Here is a 19,676-nt window from a genome sequence, read left to right on the forward strand (position 1 = left end):
TTTTCAACGAATCAACTAATTATCTGCTTATAAGGTAGTACAGTGAAATATTTGACATAACTTCATTTTCAAACATTTTCGACGGACGGTGTGCCTCGAAATTTTATTATAGATAAAAGTGTACCTTGGTTCAAAAAGGGTTGAAAAACACTGGGTTATACGATTAAAATGTCTATCCATGTTGTATATTTGGACTGCTGTAAAATGGCTGCTCTGTTAGATATTAAAAAAATGTTGTGCGAGTCATTAATCTTGGTGTGGCACACTGATTTACAAGGAAATTTGAAAGTGGCACTCTGCAGCGAAAAGGTTGCTGACCCATGGTCTATTATGACCCCTAAAAACATAATTTCTGATACAGTCCATTGCAGCACCATCCATTTTTACTTCTAAATCTTGATTTGTGTTGCAATTACCAAAGAATATTACTTTGGTTTTATCGAAAATTAAAGATAATTTATCTATATCCATCCTTACTTTTAGGTTAATTAATTCACGATTAATGCAGGTTACCAAATCAATATAGTTATCATTTTAATAGAAAATGTTAGTGTCGTCTGCAAATATTGTTATTTTTAATAGTTTTGAAACATTCAAAATATCGTTAATATATAAAGTAAATAATTTTGGACCCAGGATAGAACCTCCTGGTACTCCACAACAGATGTCCAAGTATTCAGATGACACTTTTCACATATTGCTTCCTCCCCGTCAAATAACTTGGAATCCAAAGCAAAGCCACGCCCCTGATGCCATATATTTTCTTTTTTTTTTAATAGTATATTATGATTATTGGTATCAAATGCTTTTTTAAGTCAATAAATATCCCAACTGCATATCTCTTCTTTTCTATGCTATGAGTGATTTCTTCTACTGCATCAATATTAGCCATTGTTGCTGATTCGTTTGCTCTAAAACCATATTGACTTTCATTAATCAATTTATGTTTATCTATAAATTGTTCTAGTCTGTTAATGTAAAGTTTCTCTAATATTTTAGAGAACTGAGGAAGCAGAGATACCGGTCTATAGTTTGTAAAAATGTGTTTGTTTCCATTTTTGTATGTTGGTATAACTTTTGCTGTTTTCATTTGATTTGGAAATTTGCCTGTTAGAAATGAAATATTACATATGTTTGTCAATGGTTTCACAATGCTTTTTATAATTTGTTTAACTAGTACCATATTGACGTCAAAACAATCCATAGACGTTTTGTTTTTACAGTTGTTTACCATGTCGAAGATCTCTGATTCCATCACCCCAGATAAAAACATGTTCTTGGAGTTAATTTTTATCAGTGACTCAAATTGCTTACTATTGCACTCTGGGATATTTGCAGCTAGCTCTTGGGCCAACATTTACAAAATAATTTTTAAAATTCTCTACAACTTGATTTAAATTATAATTTTCACTCCTTATCAATAAAATAGTTTGGATATGCATTACTTACATAATTTCATTTTATTATACCATTTAATATATCCCAAATACCTCTAATATTATTTTTAATTCATCCATCCATCCATTATCTTCCACTTATCCGGGGTCGGGTCGCGGTGGCAGCAGCCTTAAAAGGGAAGCCCAGACCTCCATACCCCCAGCCACCTCCCCCAGCTCATCCGACGGGATCCTGAGGCGTTCAAGCCAGCCGAGGGACACAATCTCTCCAGCGTGTCCTTGGTCCCCCCTAGGGCCTACTGCCGGTGGGACATGCTGGGAACACCTGCCAAGGGAGGCATCCTTATCAGATGCCCGAGCCACCTCAACAGGCTCCTCTCGATGCTGAGGAGCAGTGGCTTGACACTAAGTTCCACCCGGATCACTGAGCTTCTCACCTTATCTCTAAGGGAAAACCCAGACACCATGCGGAGGAAACTCATTTCGGCCACTTGTATCCGAGATCGTGTTTTTTTTGGTCATGACCCAAAGTTCATGACCATAAGTGAGGGTAGGAACGTAGATCGAGAGCTTTGCCTTTCGGCTCAGCTCCCTCTTCAACACCACGGACCGGTACAGGGTCCGAATGACGGCAGACGCTTCACCGACCCGTCTGTGGATCTCCTGTTCCATCGTACCCTCACTCGTGAACAAGACCCCAGGATACTTAAACTCCTCCACTTGGGGCAAGATCTCATCCCCAACCCGGAGAGAGCATGCCACCCTTTTCCGGCTGAGTACCATGGTCTCAGACTTAGAGGTGCTGATCCTCATCCCGGCCACTTCACACTCGGCTGCAAATCGCTCCAGCGAGAGCTGACGATCACGTCCTGAGGAAGCAAACAGCACCACGTCATCTGCAAAAAGCGGTGACGCAATGCTGAGGCCCCCAAACCGGACACCACCAATGCTGCGCTTAGAAATTCTGTCCATAAAAGTTATGAACAGAATCGCTGACAAAGGGCAGCCCTGGGGGAGTCAAACCCTCACCGGGAACGCATCCGACTTACTGCCGGCAATGCGGACCAGACTCTGGCACCGGGCATACAGGGACCGCACAGCCTGGATAAGGCTGTGAGGTTCGCCATACTCCCGAAAGCACCCTCCACAGGGCCTCCCGAGGAACACGGTCGAATGCCTTCTCCAAGTCCACGAAACACATGTAGACTGGACATGCAAACTCCCATGTACCCTCAAGGACCCTGCAGAGTGTGTAGAGCTGGTCCAGTGTTCCACGGCCAGGACGAAGACCACTTTTCCTCCTGAATCAGAGATTCGACCTCCTGGCGGACCATCCTCTCCAGTACCCCTGAATAGACCTTACCAGCGAGGCTGAGAAGTGTGATTCCCCTGTAGTTGGAACACACTCTCCGGTCCCCCTTCTCAAAGAGGGGAACCACCACCCCAGTCTGCCAGTCCAGAGGCACTGTCCCCGATGTCCATGCAATGTTGCAGAAGCGTGTCAACCTAGACACGGCCACAACATCCAGAGCCTTAATGAACTCCAGGTGGATCTCATCCACCCCCGGGGCCCAGCCACCGAGGAGCTTTTTGACCTCCTCGGTGACTTCAACCCCAGAGATACGAGAGCCCAATTCAGAGTCCTCCGGCTCTGCTTCCCCAGAGGAAGACGTGGGATTGAGGAGGTCTTCGAAGTACTCCGCCCACCGATTCACAACGTCCCGGGTCGGGGTCAGCAGCGCCCCATCGCCACTATACACAGTGTCGATAGCACACCGCTTCAGAGTGGAAGAGAGTCCAACCCCTCTCGAGAGGACTGGTACCAGAGCCCAAGTTGTGTGGAGATTATTTTTGATGTTATGTAATAAATTGGTATAGTATAATTTCTTGCTTGCTCTTATTATTCCTGTCAATTTGTTTTATACATTATATATCTTGAAACAAGTGATCATTTTTCCTAATTTTGGAAAATTAAAAACAAATCAAATAACCTCTGATGAAAGGGTTCATTTTAAGGTTGACTTCAATTATATTGTGTTTTAATGCAAGAAGAATTGTCGTACTTAAAGTGTAGCTGCAGATATGAATACCACCAATATCAAACCAGAACCCCAGCTGGGTGGCCGCCTCCCGGGGTAGAAAGGATGCACACTATTGTATACAATATTTGGAGCTTGAACTCCAAGATTTATTTACCATTCTGGACATTGAGAGGTTTCCCTCCCGGTCACTGGTAAACACAGACCCGCGGTGGATCACCACCTTGGCGCTGCGGCTTAGGCTAGCGGTTAACACATTTAACCCGGCTCCACAGCGGACAGAAAAAGACTAAAGTCGCCCCACCCCTCTACACTCAAAATTTGCAAATGAAAGCCTGCAAATAGTGAAAAATTTGGCCAAAAAGCAGAAAGAAAGGTTGTAAAGCTTGTAAGCTATTTGCAAGAAGTAGAAATGACAGAGGGGAGGAAAATTTATTTGGATCTAGTGATTTTGAGTTAAAATGCTAGTTTGGTAAGCATTTTCTTTATCTGAATAACCACTTGAGTAAAAGAAAGCGCATATGCTGGGTAGAACCTCCACGAAAGGGGAAAAAAACAGCTAGAGAAAAGCCTGACTTATTGACATTTTAAGCCTGAACCCAGCCTTAGTTTCGGGCCGGGTCAGGTTCGGGCCCAAGACCTTACCCTCTACCTCGGACACATTGTCCTGAGATTTTTTTTTACCTTTTGAATTACCTAGATTTTAAACCGCATGTCACACAGTCAACGCCCAACAGGAGAAACACTTTATTTCGTAGTTATGTATGGCTTGAGTGCAAGTATGTCATCTGTTGTTGATCTGGCTGTGTCCGATCATTACTGTGTCTTTTTAAACATCAGCGTTTTTCATCACCAGGTGGCCTCAGTGAGAACAGTAAAAAAAAAAAGATACTTAACTCCTGAATTGGCTGCAAATGTTTTTGAGTTTTTAAAGGGCCCTTCCACACACGTCTTACCTGCACCCTGTGATTTTATTGTTGATCATTTTACTACAAATCTAAAATCAAGGCTTGATCACACTGGTTATTAAAAAAAAACTAGAAAATCTAAACCTCCATGGAGAAACAGTATGATCAAATACATCAAAAAACAGTGCCAGATTGCTTAAAGAAGGTGGAGAAAAAATATGATCCAGTACACAGTAAAATGTTCTTTCAACAAATCAGAACCTACAATAAAACACTTAAACAGGCTAGAAAACATAATTCTCAAATATTATTTCGGAAATAAGAATAATCCCAAATTTATTTTCTCCACCTTCGAACTTTAAAGCGGATTTTAAAAAGTTCCCACTGGAGCCAACAAATACTATTTGTGACGACTTTGCAGACCACTTCAGAAGTAAAAGCCCAAAATCAAGTCGAGCCTTTGAGCCTATCAGATTGTAAGATCTACAATAGCTAGACAATTGATTTTACCAGAAGAAACACTGCAAAGTTTTGCCTTGGTTGATGCAAGGACTCAACCCAACAACCTGTCTTTTAGATCCAATTCCCACATCTCTTTTAAGAATATTTCATGAATTCTTTGAGGAAAAGATTTCAAATATAGTGAACTGATCCCTCCAGACGGGCGTTTTCCCTGTCGCCTTTGATACGGCAGTGGTGAGACCCCATCTGAAGAAGAGCAATTTAGACACAAGCATTTTAATAATTAACGTCCCGTCATGTTTGGGAAAAAAAATAAAATTAAAATAAAATTTTAAAAAATAAATTTAAAAAAAGAGTCTGATTTTATGAGCAACCACAGTACAAAGACTGCCCTTTAAAATGATTTAAATTACAGTAAGACCTCGGTTATCGCGGTTAATGGGGACCAAAACCACCCGCGATAAGAGAAAATCTGCTAAGTAGCGACGCACCTTCAAAAAAAAAAAAAAAAATCTCATCTCATCTCATTATCTGCACCGCTTATCCTTATTATTTGCGAGCGAGCCCCTAAACAGCGGAGGAATGCGCGTTCACGCGAGGGGGGGAGGATTTTGTACGGGAGTCGGATTTGGGCACAACACCGGCGTGCGGTATTGGTGCGGCTTCCGCTTCACCGCCGTAATGCATCATAGTCTTTGAGATCCCGTCAGCAAACACAAGCTTTAACGTGCGCCACGATCACCATGCTCTCGACTTACTCTGGCCGTACTGAGTGTACTGGTAGCCCATGGCTGCCACTGCTGGGTCCACACGGCTTCCGCTTCACCGCCCCCTAACCCCCACAGGTCCCCCCCCTACCCATTTCCCCCCCATAGAGGGCCGTGTAGCGCCATGTAGAGTCATCGCGGTCCGAGCGGGAGACGTGACGTTGGTGACTTTTTCATCCGCGTTAACAAACGCATTTTGTAGAATACGATCGCGCTTTATTGCTTAAATAAACGCATTATATAGACTACAATCGCCCAATTATTTTAATTACCTCGCTTTATGGTTTCAATAAGCGTAATATATAAAATACAATCGCTTTTGTCAGAAGAGCAGCAGAATGCACGTTCATGCGAGGGGGGGAGGATTCTGTACGGGAGTCGGATTTTGGCACAACATCGGGAAACGAGAACGGCGCACCGTGCTAGGGTCGTCGGCCGAGGAGGATTCCCGCAAAAAGTAGTGACGCCCCTTTAACATTTTTTTTTATTATTATTATTATTTTTTACCATTACAGACCGCAAAGCTCTGAATCCGCGAACGTCGAACCGCGAAGTAGCGAGGTCTCACTGTATATCATGTATAATTTCGATTTTACTGACACATCGTTCTGGTGCTACTGGATCTCAGTGCTGCCTTTGACAGAGTAGATCACCTCATTTTATTAAACAGACTTAGAAACCTGGTGGGCATCTCTACTACTATTTTAAACTGGTTTTGTTCCCATTTCACAGACCGACAATTCTTTGTAGGTATGGATGCATGTTCGTCCAGAACCAATGAGATTGCATGTGGGGTTACCCAAGGTTCAATTTTAGGCCCATTACTTCTTAATCTTTATGTGCTTCCCCTTGGGGATGTCATCAGGAGACACCGATTCAACTTTCATAGTTACGCTGATGACACCCAGCTCTACATTTCCCTGTCCCCTGATGACACAAGTCCTATAAATACCCTTTTAAATTGCATTTCAGATAGCAAGTCATGGATGGCAGAAAACTTCCTACAGCTCATCTGGGACAAACAGAGGTTTTATTCATTGATCCTGAAAGTCGGAGAGAGAAACTTTTACCAAATCCACAAGATTTTAGACCTTTAGATTAAATTAAAAACATGGGCGTTATTTTCGACTCTGAGCTCAATTTTATTCCACATACGAAACATAACTAAAATTATTTTTATCATCTCAAGAATATCACCATTCATTTTTGGAATTTCGCTTTGTTAGGCAATTTGCATACTCGGCAGCCAATCAGAAGCTTGCATCGACTAACTTCGTGCTTCCGGACTTTCCTGAACGTTATAAGATCGTGCTTTTGCATATATTTTTCCAAAGTAGACGCACAGAGAATGCAAGAAAATTTGATAGGTAGTTAGGAATCGAACCAAAACCTCAGCCCCAGAAGAAAGATTCAAAAGAAGCTAACAAAATGTATGACGCTACAAATCGTTAATGTACATTAAGAGCATCGTGGAAAGGCGAATTCACGTGGCTTGTGGCAGACGACGCAACGCAAACATTGCATGAATGAAGATGAGTAAATGGTACATACTGATGGCCGAGGGAAAACAGCGATGCACATTGGTAGCGATTATACATGCAATGAATGTTGTAAGTAGATTTATAGTAAACTGAATTTTAAAGAGTGTTTTGTTTTATATTCTGATTATCAATCCTTAATAGTGTGAAAAAACGTTTTTTTTTTGCGATTAGTCATCTTATTGTGTTTCAAGTTGTGAAAAATGGGGCAAGCAAATTTATGGCTGGGCAGGCAAATTTTCAGAGTTATCTGCCCTGGTTTCCAGTAAGTTTTTTTCATGAGTGTCAGACACTGGTTTAAGGTTCCATCAATCCATATCGGAACAAGTAGTTCCCTGTGTCACAAAAAAGTAGATTCCTGTCCTTTGATTGCCATATTTTAACTCATTATCACCCGTTATTGTCATAAAAAGACACATTAATTTAATCCTCACAAAGCAAAAAATATTTCTACTGAAGTTTAAGCTATTTTCCAGTTTCTCAACAGAGATGAAAAGTTCCAAAGTAGGAAATCTGACCTGTCTCCAACTGTGCATCAATATCGTAAGCCTCGTCCGAAGATTCCACGCTGCCTCTCCTGTAGAGCTGCTTGCAGATGACCAGTGGCAGCAAGCTGCCATCTTCATCCTCAGAATAACTAATGGGACCCACGGCTAGCCGGCCGAGCTCGCTGTACTGTAAACAGATCGAAGCTGACCTCCAGTGGCTTAATTTGCTTCGTTAAATAATAATGTAGAACAACATTTATTATAAGAATGAATCATTATAAAAAATTGGGGCTGAAACTGAAACCTAAAAATGTGAAATGCTTGGTGAAAATGTAACACAGGAAAAAAAGGCCAAAAAAAGGAACAGTCTTAAGATTATAAATACCAAAATCCAGTCAGACGACAAAGTGATAAAGAAAGAAGTAAAACTGTGAAGAGCGATTGTAAAATGGAAGTAACACAAGCAAGTTCATTAAACTTTAAGAAATGAACAAATATATATATAATGTATAAAAAAATTGGGGGGGTGATTTGTTTTGTATGGCATACATGACACAAACTTTTGTAACGTTTTCCAAAGTGTTAGCATAAATATTGAATGAGTAACTCTAGTTTATGAAGCTTCTTTTTGATGTTAATTTTGTTTTGTTTTGTATATATAAGGCTTTTACTTTTTCACAGATCCTGTCTATTTGTGTTTTTAGCTCGTTATGGCCCTTTCGATATTTGGGGTTGCTGATGCCCAGGCTACCAGCTAAAAAAACGTCAAGGATGAATGGACAGAATGCCAAACAAAAAGTAGGTTTTCACGAGTTGTAACTGCTCAAAAGTAGATAGATAGCTCTATAGTGTTAGCATGTAAACTTTGGCCAAAGTCTGTCTGACAGCCCAAAAAAACGTCAAATCAAAGGAACATGCAAACCTTTGAGAAAATGTCGTGTTGGTAAAAACTTGCCGTAACTACAGTTTTGACCATTATATCATTCTTGTGAGCAAAATTAAAAATAAACAGACGTGTCATGCACAGACTTGCCCCCGATTGAGAGCCAGCTTTGCAAGGATCACCTCGCCATAGATATAATGTCATTATTGCAAATGCACTTTCAGTCATTTTCGGCGCACAAGTTTCAGTGCTTCCTTTATCATTGCTGTCTGACTTGCCTGATTGAGCACATGAAACAAGCTGTCGTAGACGCCTTGTCGCGAGTAGACGGCGACACAGTAGTCGTCCTCATCCATGCCTCTGTAGTCCTTGAGGAATAAGTTTTTCAGGGCCATTGCGTTCTCCTCCTTGTAGGAAACCACAAGCTGGTTGTTAAGGCCGAAAAGGACCAGCTGGAGGAGGGAAAGATATTTATTTAATATCATCTTTTACAAAACTTTTCTTTATCGTCAATGATTACAACAAAGTTTACTTTGTTTACATACAGATTAGGTGTGGCACTTCGGGATGAACAAGTAATTGAAGACTTAAAAGATATATATATACCAGGGTAGATGGTATTTACAAGGTAGTGCTAGTAGACTGTCCTAAAAATTGTATTTACATCAGCTAAAGACTTTGAATAGTAAATGACATTCTCAAAATCTAGTCAAACAATTATTCTTCAGGCATTTTGAGTTAACAGAGTTTACTTTGACAACTTTATTTGAAAATAAATATTTAAGAGGAAATACAAAAGAAATTTTGAGGGTAGACAAATAAAATGAATACTATATTTTTCTAGGAAAAATATTAGTTAAAATGAATAAGATTACGATATATTTTTTTATTTGTGAAGTTTTAACTCGTTTCCTTTTCTGTAAGAAAATGAATACTTAAAATGTGCAAAATTATCAGCCCAAAAACACGGTGCATTTGCTTTTTTGCAGTGGAGCCTCGACCAATAAAAAGGATATTATTGCTTTAAATGGGGTTTTGGATTATTTTTGGATTATTAGAGAGGATAAGCGGCGCAAAAAATGGATGGTTGGATTATTTTTAGGAATGTTTGAGTTACAAGTTAAAAATATATAATATTACATGTTATATTTTGCTGTATTTTAACTACCGTATTTCCAGTCTATGAGGCGCATCTGATTATAAGCCCGCTTGAGTTTCTGGAAAATCTGTTTTTTGGGGAACATCTCACAGTTCAGAAAGTATGGTATCTTTTTTCGTTTTTTTTCACAAAATACAGAACTTAAAGTTATTTATTTTCTGTAAGGCAATTTTTAATAATGTCAAATAATCTGAATTTTTTTACACAAATCCAATAAAATATTGCCAGTCCAACGCTGATTATGACAAAAAATGACCTCTCAAAATATTACAAAATCATGAAAAAGTATGCTAGTAGCCTCTAAGCCATAATTGGCAATACTAAAATAAAAAAGGCTTCTCAATATTTCAGTTGACTTGTAATCAATACAAACTGTATTACACTTTATTTTTTAATTGCATTACAGAAAATAAATAACTTCTTCATAATGGATCACTGTAATATACTCTATACCCTATACTCTAGAACAGGGGTCATAAACTTATGTCTCGCGAGCCATAATGGCTCTTTTCATGAGTACATACTGTATGGCTCTGAGACAAAATTCAACCCACATGGATTTTCTATGTGTCGTTTTATCTTAATGTCAGCAAATATTAATGTAGTGCACAGGTAGCCGAAACCCTAATATCTATCATAGAACAGTCAGATTATACATGGTAGATTTTAAACTTGAGTTTACAAGTTAACATGTTACATCAACAGAATCCCTAGTTTGGGTGTACATTACCAAAGAATCCTTTTAATAAAAGCTCATAACCCATGTTCACTGTTGAGACCCTTCTTGATGAATACCCACAGAAAAACTGCAAACAGCCAGAAATGCCAGCCAAGCACACAGAATTATTTGACTGGGTGAGTGATAGCGATGGGTGTAGCTACGCACAATGCTCAAGCACTCCCTTGGTCTTTCGCTCAGTGCGGTCTGCGCCGAAAGTAAACCTTGTTTGCAGAATTTTGAGACAAAAGAACTTTGTTCTGACCTTTTTCAATAACTTGAAACCATCATTTAAGAAAAAAATGACGGTCAAAATTAGCCTTAAAACTCATTAACATTGCTGAGAAGCAAAATCATGTCTGTACAATGTCACCAGTCACTGAAATATGTCATGCCACATCTTATTGGAAACCTCAACTCTTGGCATTCAAGCTATGAAGACCATTTCAAAATATATGCATCACAGAAACATCGCCATCAGTCTGAAACAAGATAGCCAAAAACTATAAAGCTGGAATAGCTCACCAATTACATTCCCTGGCAGTAATCAAATGAGATAATTGTCCGCAAACAATGGCTTGTTACATCCACAAGAGTCCAGTGATTCCAAACGTGTAAAATATTTACTTCAAACACACACGATAATGCCAACAGTTTAAAAAAAATCTGCCTAATAGCATTTCTGCAGTGTTGGACATTTCATTGTTGCAATCAGTCTGTTTATTTGTAAATGGAAATTATGTGGCGAAACAGACTTGTAAAATGATTTCCAATATGGTCGTTATCCTCTGTTTATTTGATTTAACTGCACTTGGCCCAAGCAGGCTTTTTTTTCCACAGTCGATAGCCCGCATTAGCGTACATAGGCCTGTATCAATCAATGGAGATTGCCCTCTTTAGCTCTGAATAGCCTTAGCCAGTAGCAACAGATACAATTGATAACCGAAACATTTTTTAGCCAATGGAATTCTGAATAGAACGATATTCACTGGGTATTCAATATAGCTCCCAAAATAAAAATGCGTACCACCACTCGGGTTTAGTTTTTATGCAGGATTATTACACATACGTGTGCACAATCATTGACTGACTTCTGGAAGAAGTCAAACATTTAGAATTCCTAAAAATGTCTCACAAATTGGCCTAAGTAAAATACACAGTTGCAAAGGCTTTAGTGGTCATCTCCAGATGGCCACTTTAGGAAACGCCTTAACCTACACCTTTGGAAAATGCGCAAAAGGTCAAGACAAGGCAAGTCTGAAGAGGTGAGTTTTGAGTCCGGATTTGGAGGTGGACAGGGTCCCAGAATTTCGGAGGTCAAGCGGAAATGAGTTCCAAAGCTGGGGGGCAGAGCGGCGGCTGAAAGCTCTGCTCCCCATGGAGCTGAGGCGGGCTGCGGGTATAGTGAGATAGAAAGCGGAAGATGATCTGAGGTTTGCCAGATGGTGTGGCATTGTGAAGGAGGTCGGAGAGGTAGGGGCGGGCAAGGTTATGAATGGCCATGTAGGTGTAGAGCAGGATTTTGTCGATGATTCTATTGTAGATTGGGAGACAGTCGAGTTGCTGATGGACATGGGTGATGTGATGGCAAGAGGGTTTTCTGATGATGATGCGTGCAGCAGAGTTAGGCTGTTGTGTGTGGGGTGGGTGAGAGGCAGAAACGGTTGATGGAGCGGAGGGGAAAGCAGGCTGACCGGGTAATATGTTGTGTTGAATTAATTGAGTGCGGCTGGAGAGGTACAAGTGAAACCATTGGAAGGGGGTTTGGGATAGACCAAGTGAAGAGAGTCTGCTCAAAAGGGTGAATGGGAAATGGTGTCAAAGGCGGCACTTAGGTCGAGGAGGATGAGAATGGAATGGAATCCAGAATCAGCGGCAATAAGGAGGTCGTTAGTGATCTTGATAAGTGCAGTTTCAGTGCTGTGGATTTTGGAAATGAATGGTAGGTTAGAGATACAGCGGAGATTTTTGAAACTTTTGGGGTCCAAACCAGGCTTTTTCAGAACAGGCATGACAATAGCAGTTGAAAGGGCAGAGGGGACAGAAATGGTTGAGCATTAAGAATGGATAATGGCAGAAATGAGGGGAAGCAGAGAAGAGAGGCAGGATTTTAGCAGGGAAGAAGAAATAGGGTCAAGAAGACATGTGGAGGGCTTGAATAGAGATTATTTTAAATAATTCAGCTGTACTGGGTAAATGAAAGGAGGAAAATAGATTATTGTAGGGGAAAGGTCCAGGTGTCGAGATAGAAGGGTAGGAACTGAGGAGCTGGTGGATGGAGCTGATTTTATCATTAAAGAAACGCTTCAGTGATCTGTAGGTGTTGGGGAGTAAACGTGGGGGGTTAAGGAATTTTGAGGCTGGAGGATTTTGTTGACAAAGGAGAAAAGTGATTTGCAGTTGCCTTCTTGGGAGGAGATGATTCCAGAGTAGTAGGCGGATTTACTATATGCAAGGGGGCCTTATAAAGTAGAATGTGAGTGTTTAACATGTTTTTGTGCATTGTGAGTCCAGTTTTTTGTAAAAGCATTCTATTTGGCGGCCTTTCATTTTCAAAGACCGGAGATCAGGGGTTAACCAGGGAGCAGACCGGGTTTTCAGAGGGGCAAGAGAGTAGAGGATGTTAGCTAAATTGACATTGTAGAGTGATGAAAGTTTGTCTGGGTTGGTGGGAAAATCCGGGATTGTAATACTGTCAATTTCAGAACAGAAAATGTTAACATTGATGTCCTTTAGATTCCCGAATGAGATTTGCCTAGGTGATTTCATTGGTGAGAGACAGAGTGGAGCACTGAAATTGAAAAGAAAATGGTCTGTTATATGGAGAGGGTCAGAGGAACAATTGGAGGGAGCAACAGATTATGACCAATGTGTGTCCTTTGGTGTGTGTTGGAAAATCAATATATATAAGTGGAGTCCAAAGCGTTCAGGACAGGATAAAAATCTCTTTGGTTGGGGGCAGATTTTTATTGTCAACGTGAATGTTTAGATTTCCCAGTAGTATGATGTTTGGTGAAAATGTGGAGATTTGAGTTAGCAGGTTAGCAAAGTCAGTTAAAAAGTCAGAACGGGTCTTAGAGGGGGGGGTCAATAAATGGTGGCAATAACAGTGAGAGAGGAACCAGTCAGCATGAAAATAGTGCATCCGAATGAGTTGAATGTAGATACTGGAACTGGCAGAGCTTTCCAGATCATGCGGTGAATTATCGCGAGCGTTCCCATGGGGATGGCAGATGTAAACAAATCCGGCCTGTGTGGATACGTTGAGTTGGGGACAGTCATTTTGCTGTTGCCAAGTTTCAGTTAAACAAAGAAGGTCAAGCTTGTGGTCTGTGAGGATGTCCTAGATAAGATCCCCCTTGGTCGAAAGTGAGTGGATGTAGATAAAACCAAAGCGAACAGTGGAATTGCAGCATTTTAGGGGAGCGTTTGAATGTCGGCTAGGACACTGCTATCCGCAACCCAAGTTTCTGCGCAGAGACCGTGTAGTGGACCAAAAAGATTTGATTGCTGAGGAAGAGTTACGGGATCCACGATGGATGTATCCCCGGGGAGGGAAGAAAGCTATGTCCGGGTTGTGATTGATTCTCAATGTAGACGGCACGGGAAGATTCCAGCAGATTCAGAGGAGTTCGGTATACGTATACCGCAGCGGCTCCACCACTAGATGATGGCATGACGGCAGTGGAGTCAATGCCGACAAAATGAAAGAATTGTCGGTCGACATAATTTCTGTGGCGAGGTACCAATTACCAGCAGGTAGGCTAGTTTTAGGAAATGAGCACACAGAGGCAAGGAAACTTAGACGCCTCAACTCGGACAAAATGCCAAAACACAGACCAAAAAGAAGCAATAGAGCTATGAAAAAAATTATAATAAAATAAATAACTTTAAGATGAGACCGGAGAGTAGCTGCAGCCAGTAGCGCCAGCCAGTATCGCCAGCGCTCACTTGCACCGGAATGTCACAACAAATACATTGGAGATCAAAATTAAAGACCAACTAATAAAAAAATTAATCATTTTGAAATAATTTTGTCTTAAATTACATTTTATTGTGTCCATATCACGGTACTACAACACTTTTTTTCACAAAATAACTAGAATCAGTCCCAAAAAAAAAAAATTAGACAACAATGACTTTGGCATGGCCAAAGGTTACAAAAGCTAACAATCAGTAAGAAGTGTACAGAGCTCTTCTGTGAATGACTTCAGCACATCTGCGGCCACAGGGTAGCAATAGTCTCTCACAATGCTCTTGTGTGATTTATGTCCCTTTTTCTTCCAGCCTCAATCACAGTTCGGCGATTGTAGTGGGTTTCTTGACTTGACTTTGTCACCAAGGATTTTAAAGAGGTTCTTTATCGAGTTAAGATCAGGACTCTGGGTAGGCCATGCCATTAATTTGATATTTTCACCTTGAAGGAAATTATTTACCCGTTTTTCTGTGTGACATGGAGCATTCTCCTGCATAAAGATTAGAAACCATGTGCTGTTGAAGAACGTTCCGATACACGTTAGCATTCACTCTGCCATGTAGCTCTACGAGGGGCCCAACTCCTGCTTCCGAAAACATGCCCCAAACCATGACACTTCCTCCTCCACCTTTCACCGACTTTTTTTGTTTTCAACACATTTTGGGTTTGGTTTTTTCTCCAGTTTGTAGTCGAACATAATGCTTACCATCAGACCCAAATAAATTAAATTTGCTTTCATCACAGAAGTGAACTCTCAACCAGTTATCCTTTGTCCACACGACATGGTCTTTAGCCTTGTTTTTTGTTGTTTTGTTTTTTTTGTTAATGAGAGGCTTTGTCACTGCGATGTGGGCCTTCAGTTCAAATGCTCTTAAACCGCAAAACACTGTATGCCAAGACAGATCATTACAATGTTCAACAGTGAAGAAACCATTACCCATTGACATCCTCCGCAGTGACCTGTTCTCTCTTGGGCATATTAAATAAAATTGTAGTTTTGTAAAGATTCAATATTCTTGATTTGGAATGGTTACTTGTCTTGTTATGGCTGATAGGGTCATCCTATTTGTTTTCATCTGGACAACTTGCTGCCTGCGGCTTTCAGTCACTTTAGAGCGGCCCACCAACTTGTGAAACTGGCATTTAGAAGGCCAGTTAAATTGGCGTTTTCATATAATCAAGGAAATCAGCTCCATGTGCTAAATTCGCACCTGAAAGTGTTCTTAATTTTGACCAGTGCATTTTAAGCAAAATGCCGTTTTTGCGTTGAAATACCTTATCCATTTAGTAAGAGGTTTGTAGTGGTAGGAATAGATGTGACAAAATGTCCTTAAACTGTTGATCAGTGAAGATGGCTTTTTTTCCTGTGAATTATTCATTTTTTTTGTAAATTGTTACCTTAATTTTGATCTCCAGTGTAAATTCAATTTAAACCCAAACTTGTCACAATTTTTTATTCAACAATAAATGTGTTGTGTGGCAGATTAAAATACAGTCGACATACCTGTGTGGTGATCATGACTATCTTGAGGATCTGAACCCCCAACTTCCAAGGGATGTGCCTCCGAGTACGATACTTCTCACAAGGGCTCATGAAGTAGAACTTCAAGTCATCCCTAAGGTTCTGCTCCTTGATCAGGTCTTGAGTTGTGGTTGAACTGGGGAACAAAATTGGCTTTACTTTCAAAAAACATTTTTTATAGAGCATTAGAAACCTATAATCTAATGCAGGGGTGTCCAAACTTTTCAGAAAGCAGGCAAGATTCGGTAAGCTGGAAATGTGTGAGGGCCAACTATTAGGCCTGGTATTATTTGCCCAATCTTTAATAATTTCACCCTCCGTGAAAGGTTTGCAGTGCTTGGCGAGCATTTTAAAATTGACTATCGTGAAAATACATTGCTGTGCCGATAAAACAGCTTCCAGTTGCTTTATCTTTTGACAGAATTTGTTTCCAGCTTTTTGTAGTCAGCATGTTTCGTCTGCCAGTGCCTTTTGATATTATATTCTTTGAAAACAGCCACAGTCTCTTGGCAAATTAGGCAGAGGCAAATGTTTTGGATTTCAGTGAATAAAATACTCCAATTTCCATTTGTACTAGAAGCGGCGACCCTCACAGTCAACTTTACTTTTTTTATTTACAGTCAGCATGTCAGAAATGGGGTGGGCTAAAATATTCTCAGAAAAATAAGGGCAAGGTGGCCCAGGGATTGCATCCATCATCTGGTGAAATGGTGATTTTTTTTTTTTGGTACAAATTTATTTCATACTGCAGTCATTATTGTCGGGCCACATATTACTAATTTCATGACAAAGGGCAGTGAAAATGTGATCACAGGCTGCAACTGGCCCCCGGGCCGGACTTGGGACATGACTGCCCTATTCTAAGCCATTGGTAAATACATTTTAGTGGCCTGCACAAAAATGATGTTTTCCAAGAATTCCCTTTAAACCCTAACATAATGTTTCCAGTGACAGTGTGCCAATATTCACCACTAAAAGTCACTGTAGCTTAGAATTGCATTGGAAGAAGACACCTTACGGAATCCCAAAGGTTACCACTTTGCAAAATTTACTAGCAACGTGCCTTTGCCTGTGGCCAAGAGGCCAACATGAGTGTTTAGAGAAAGAAACATTGGAGAAAAAAACAAATGATTCAATGACAGAGCCCGTCAACGTCAAGAACCGGTAACCTACTTCCCTATTGTGAGCAATGGTAATTTCAGCCAGTGAGAGGACATTAAAACTGCTGTTAATCTAGTAAAAGGCAGAACAAGTTGGATACACTTGGAGCAGTTGAAAAAAGCCTATAGCAGGAGTTTGTCAGAGCTGGTGGAAGTGAATAACTTTAACAACTAGCCTGCAAAGCTACTAAAAAGGTCAGAAAAAGATTGCAAGAGCAAGTTTTATTTACACAAAGCAGCTAAAATATTGGCAAGGGGCAAGGCATAGCCTGCAGCATGGTGCAAAGCTTGAATGGCTATAGATTGAAACACTAGAAGAGTGGAAGATGCTTGAATGATGTGGCCATGTTTTTTGACCACAGAGAAAATAAACATCTAAGAGTAAAATTCTTGTAAAAAAAACAAACAAACAAATAAATAGCTCCAGTAGATGCTCAAGGCCGGCGGTGATGGCATGGTGGAGTGGCTAACCTGCCTATTCAACCAGGTGTGGGAATCGGAGCAGCTGCCCACCGACTGGACCAGAGGAGTCATCATGCCCTTCTGGAAATGCAAGGGTGACAGGCTTGTCTGTGGAAATCACAGAGGTATAACCTTACTCTCCATCCCGGGCAAGGTCTTTACCAGGATCTTGCTCAGCCGTGCCCTTCCAGCAATCCGAAGCTGCCGCCGTCCCCAGCAGGCTGGCTTTATGCCCAACCGCTCCACAACGGACCACATCTCTGCCGTCCGTTTGCTGATAGAGAAGACCCGTGAATTCCGTAAAGATCGCCATCTATATATCGGATTCATTGATCTGAAGGCCGCCTTTGACACCGTCTGCCACTCTTCACTGTGGAACATCCTCCAAGCTCTCGGAGCACCACCCAAGATCATAGCCCTGTTCAAGCTACTCTACAGCAATGCAGAGAGCTGTGTCCGTATCAACGGCATTGATTCCGACTGGTTTACTATCTCCAGCGGCGTTCGTCAAGGCTGCGTGGCCGCTCCCGACCTTTTTAATTGCATCATCGACCATCTGATGTTCAGGGTTAGTGAGCGCAACCCCGGAGTGTCTTTCGGCAACTACCACCTGACTGACCTGGAGTATGCTGACGACACCATCATGCTCAGCACTTCCTACAGCCAGCTGAAAGACGCTCTGGGCATTTACAGCGAAGAGGCAGCGCGGCTTGGCCTCCAAGTGAGTTGGACGAAAACCAAGTTCATGTATGTTGGTGATGGACCAGATCCACCTCCCATCCAAATTGGTAGCGACATCGTAGAGCCTGTCAAGAGCTTTGTGTATCTGGGGTCCATGGTGACACACAATGGGGACCTAAAACCAGAGATTCTCCGCAGAAGAGCCCTGGCAGCATCTGCTCTGCAGTCTCTCTGGAAACCACTCTGGCGGCACCAGACCATCGCACGCAAGACGAAGCTCCGCATTTACAACCTTGCCGTACTCTCTATCCTGCTTTATGGCTCAGAAACATGGCCCCTGAACGACACCCTGGCCACAAGAATCGACGGTTTTGATAGCAGGGCTCTCAGAACCATCAAGAACATCAGGTGGCCCCAACGAGTCTCCAATAAAGAGCTTAGAGCCCGCACGTGCCAGCCCCGAGCATCTTCCTTGGTCGCACAACGCCGCACCCGCTGGTTTGGCCATGTCCTTCGTCTACCACCAGACCATCCGACACGAGCCATTCTCCAGTTTGACCCAAAGGCAGCAGGCTGGAGACGACCACGAGGGAAACCCCGCACTTGATGGCTCGACGTCGTTGCGGGCGACCTCCAACAACACGGAGTTGCTGTAGAGGATGCAGAACAGCTGGCACAAGACCGCCAGCATTGGAAAAACCTGGTTCATCTGGTCGGCTCAACGCACAGGGACGGGACCCCCCGACCTTCGCTGGAGCAATAATCAATCAATCAATCAGTAGAACAAAAACTTCTAAACCAATCCAGGGATGAGTTGAAATCATAAAACAATATAAAATACATATCTAACACATATATGCTAAATATGTACGGGGAAAACATAACTCTAAATAGAAATGTGGGTGTGAATTATTGTGCCGCCGTTTTAATTTTGTCTGAGTCTACCAAAGCTTTAGTTGTTATTTTTTATCAGAATTCAGAGTAATTTTAAGCAAACTGCTTACGAAGCATACAGTTCCCCAGTATACTCAGTGTCAAAAACTGGCGATACTGGTTATTTCTCGGCTGTAGACAGAGTCCAAAATTTGCTTCAGGCAGAGTGTTATACTCTTATCAGCTACTCCTAAGTATAGTACACTCTATAAAATACTGGCAACTCTGGTTACTTTCATGCCTGTAGAAAGAGCAGAAAGTTTCTCCAAGAAGTATTATACTACTGTAATATCAGTAACTCTCAAGTACTGATAACTTAAAAGAACACTGTCTCGGCACTGGCATCACTACTTGTGTCAGTGCACTCTGTATCAAACACTAGTAACAGTGGTTACTTTCAGTTTTACATACACAGTCCAAACTTGCTCCAGGAAGTATCGGGCTGGTATCAGCTACTCTTTTAAATACTAATAGCTTAAAAGACTATTAGCGCGGGGATTGATCTCTGGTATTGACACATTCCATATTAAGCACTGGTGACACTAGTTACTTTCATGGCTCTAACCTTGCTTCAGGAAATAGT

At 41.4% G+C, this 19,676-nt stretch overlaps 1 protein-coding gene across 1 annotated transcript in view; it reads right to left on the bottom strand.

The window, feature by feature from the left end:
- mcoln2 (mucolipin TRP cation channel 2) overlaps positions 1-19,676 on the bottom strand; it is a 34,245-nt gene that overhangs the window by 13,945 nt on the left and 624 nt on the right. Inside the window, exons 2-4 of the mRNA XM_088349099.1 lie at positions 15,840-15,993; positions 8,761-8,934; positions 7,630-7,786 (exon numbers count right to left, since the gene is read on the bottom strand). Coding sequence (XP_088205225.1) covers positions 7,630-7,786; positions 8,761-8,934; positions 15,840-15,993 — 485 coding nt within the window. The remainder of the gene's footprint in view (positions 1-7,629; positions 7,787-8,760; positions 8,935-15,839; positions 15,994-19,676) is intronic.

The sequence above is a fragment of the Urocampus carinirostris genome, chromosome 12 (assembly GCF_059441175.1).
Source record: "Urocampus carinirostris isolate Australia breed hairy pipefish chromosome 12, RoL_Ucar_1.0, whole genome shotgun sequence".
Classification (NCBI taxonomy): domain Eukaryota; kingdom Metazoa; phylum Chordata; class Actinopteri; order Syngnathiformes; family Syngnathidae; genus Urocampus; species Urocampus carinirostris.